General features: G+C 38.4%; 1 protein-coding gene across 1 annotated transcript; it reads right to left on the reverse strand.

Annotated features, from left to right (window-relative positions):
• Positions 1-868: 868 nt before the first annotated feature.
• LOC137950390 (uncharacterized) lies at positions 869-2188 on the reverse strand. Its single transcript, XM_068796833.1, has one exon. The coding sequence runs from the start codon at positions 2148-2150 to the stop codon at positions 1089-1091; it is 1062 nt and encodes a 353-aa protein (XP_068652934.1). The 5' UTR covers positions 2151-2188; the 3' UTR covers positions 869-1088.
• Between the last annotated feature and the right edge of the window lie 491 nt (positions 2189-2679).

The following is a 2679-nucleotide window of genomic DNA, read 5'->3' on the forward strand; positions in this document are numbered from 1 at the left end:
ACAGGTGAACCGTTTGCATTTGAATAACCAATTCCAGAAAGAAAAAAACAAAGAAACAAGTTATTTTACGAACTTTCTTAAATGTCTTTGCGCATACTTATAATGCGAGGGAGTTTAGCAACATAAAAACTTGTATTCTTCATGAAGAAAAATGCAACTGATGCTGTCAAAAGTGTTTAGCAAATTCAACCAAATGCTCCAGTACATATTCCTTATGGATAACTGACAAGCTTTCAAAATGTTTTACTATAGCAGCACCGTGTAAGCTTGTACGGCACATATTGAAAGAAGAAACAACTCATTATGCAAAATACAAAGAAAACATGTGCTTTCATGTTTTTGAATAGCCGAAAGATTCAGAGTAGACATGTTATGATGTGATCTTTCAGAAACATTCTGTAGTTTCATTACCCATAATAAACTGCAAACATTTTACCCAGAGCCATCTCTGTCAATACCAGCATTTGCAACAACTATATTTGATGTTCAATGAAGTGTAACTGTGAGCAGGTACTCTCAAGTCTCAAATGTGTATATTTGATGTTCAATGAAGTGTACCTGGAAGCATATTTAAAAAAAAAAGTGTAACTGAGAGCAAATACACTCAACAATTATGTTGGAGAGAAAGTACGCTCAAACAATTATGTTTCTGAGCAAGTACTCTAAAACAATTATGTTTCAGAGCAAATACTCCATATGATCTGAAGCAGTCAGAAGTACGTGGGCTTTAGTTCCAAGAAATTGGAGGATCCAGACTGAGTCTTATGCATCTATGATCAATTCATGAGGCACAAATGGTATTCATTCTTAAAATACCAGTTTACATTCCAATTAAAAACATGGGCACATAAGCATGTGGGCATTCTCAAATAACAAATGCACCCATAGATTTTGAATGAGTTCAATCTGACCCTGAGAAGCACAAACACAATATTATTATTGAATAGAACCATTAAAGAACGACCACTAGATGAAACAATGTTTACAACATGAGAAATATATTAACAGTGGTTACATTACAACCAAATCAATGTAACATTGAATAACCTTCCAGAAAGGAAATTCCCTACAGTAAACCTGCTTCTCCTTCAGTTTCTGCCAAGTGGAAGAGATCTGCAAGAAAAAGTCTCTTTGAAATTCGATTTCTTTGACGATGTAAAAATCGAAGCATACACTGCTTTTGTCGCATTTGCAGGAGCCATGTCTGCTGCTTTAAACCGTTTTGCACTGGCCGCTTCTGCCCCATCTGTTAACCCGTTCTTCTCATTACGCCTATCGCTGCTCAGAGCCATCCTTTCAGCGAGGCTACTTTTCAACTTCTTTTCTTTTTTCTCACGTAATTTTCCTCTCTCTTCCTCCATTTTAGTACTCAATGCAGCAACTTCATCCGTATCACCATTAATCACCATCTTATCCGAATCGGAGAACTCCTGATGACAAACTAGGCAAGCGGATGATTTCACCTCCTTCAATGCTTTGGCACTCAAGACATGTCCGCATCCCTTCAAAGAGAAAAACTTGTACTTCCCGTTGAATTCCAACCCAGTGATTGGACAATGGAACCGGGTACCGTAATTAACACTATCATCAGATTCTTTGCCAGGAATGACGGCGAGCTGAATCGAGATCATGTCCTTAAGGCCTTTAATGTGACCGAACTCCTTGGGGAGCTTTTTGGCAATTAGGGCTTCCACCAACGGCTGCTTATTAAAGATATTGCCCAGTTTGTCGAGGACGCAAGGTGGGTTAAGGGGTTCCGAAGTGAGGGCACAGGTAGTCCACTTGGACAGGCGGGTTTCATTAGGATCCACCTTGTCGGGTTTCTTCTCGGCGTACATATTGAGATAACAGTCCCGAGACTCGGCACCGGTTGCTCCACCATCGCCGCCTCCACCGAGGAGTTTAGGTTCGAGGATTAGGGTCGACAAAGGACCAATTCCGGAACTGAATAGGGTAGACGAGTCACGTAATGGCTTGCCCGCTAGAGAGAAGAAGAAGGAATCTAGGGTGCAGGAAGGTAAACCCAAAGGGAAGAAGAAGGCCAGTTTGAGGTGATGGAGGTTGATGCAAGGACTCACCGTGAAAGCGCGGTATGGTGTCTCGGGAAAAGGAGACCTGATGAAGATCTGAAAAGCCAGGCGAGACTCCATTCTCTTTCGCAAGTCTCAGCTCTCGCAGCGAACGACGAATTTCGTTTCCCTTTTATTCCTTTGCTATGGTGCGAGATATTTATAGCAGTTACACCAGAAAAAAAATGTTACTTGTGGTAAAACATAAAAGTTATATAAAACAAGTTACTTGTGGCTCAACTCGACACCTAAAGACCTAAAATTATAATTGAATTTGGGACTAATAATTTTAACCAAGTTTGAGTTCGAGTTTAAGTTCGAGCTTGAGTTAGAGCTTCTACCTATATTTAAAATTTTACATAAAATATATATCAAATAAATTATATATACAATTATTTATACTTTTTGCATAATATTATTCATAAAAACTGTATAAACTTTATTCAATAATCAAACACAAAAATATTATTAAAATATCAATATCAATTTGTAATCACCCAAATAAAAACTTTACACCCGGTATAAATTTATAAACTCTAACTCTTTTTTGTCGTACTAAGGAAACAATATACTAAGTCCCCTTTGCATGAACAAAATCTCCACCTATGAC

The sequence above is a fragment of the Aristolochia californica genome, unplaced genomic scaffold (genome assembly GCF_029961685.1).
Source record: "Aristolochia californica isolate CCGP_79_NKW_82.1479 unplaced genomic scaffold, dmAriCali1.0.hap1 SCAF_14, whole genome shotgun sequence".
NCBI lineage: Eukaryota > Viridiplantae > Streptophyta > Magnoliopsida > Piperales > Aristolochiaceae > Aristolochia > Aristolochia californica.

Coding starts and splice junctions, on each gene's coding strand:
- LOC137950390 (XM_068796833.1), bottom strand. CDS start 2,150: ATGGAGTCTCGCCTGGCTTTTCAGATCTTCATCAGGTCTCCTTTTCCC.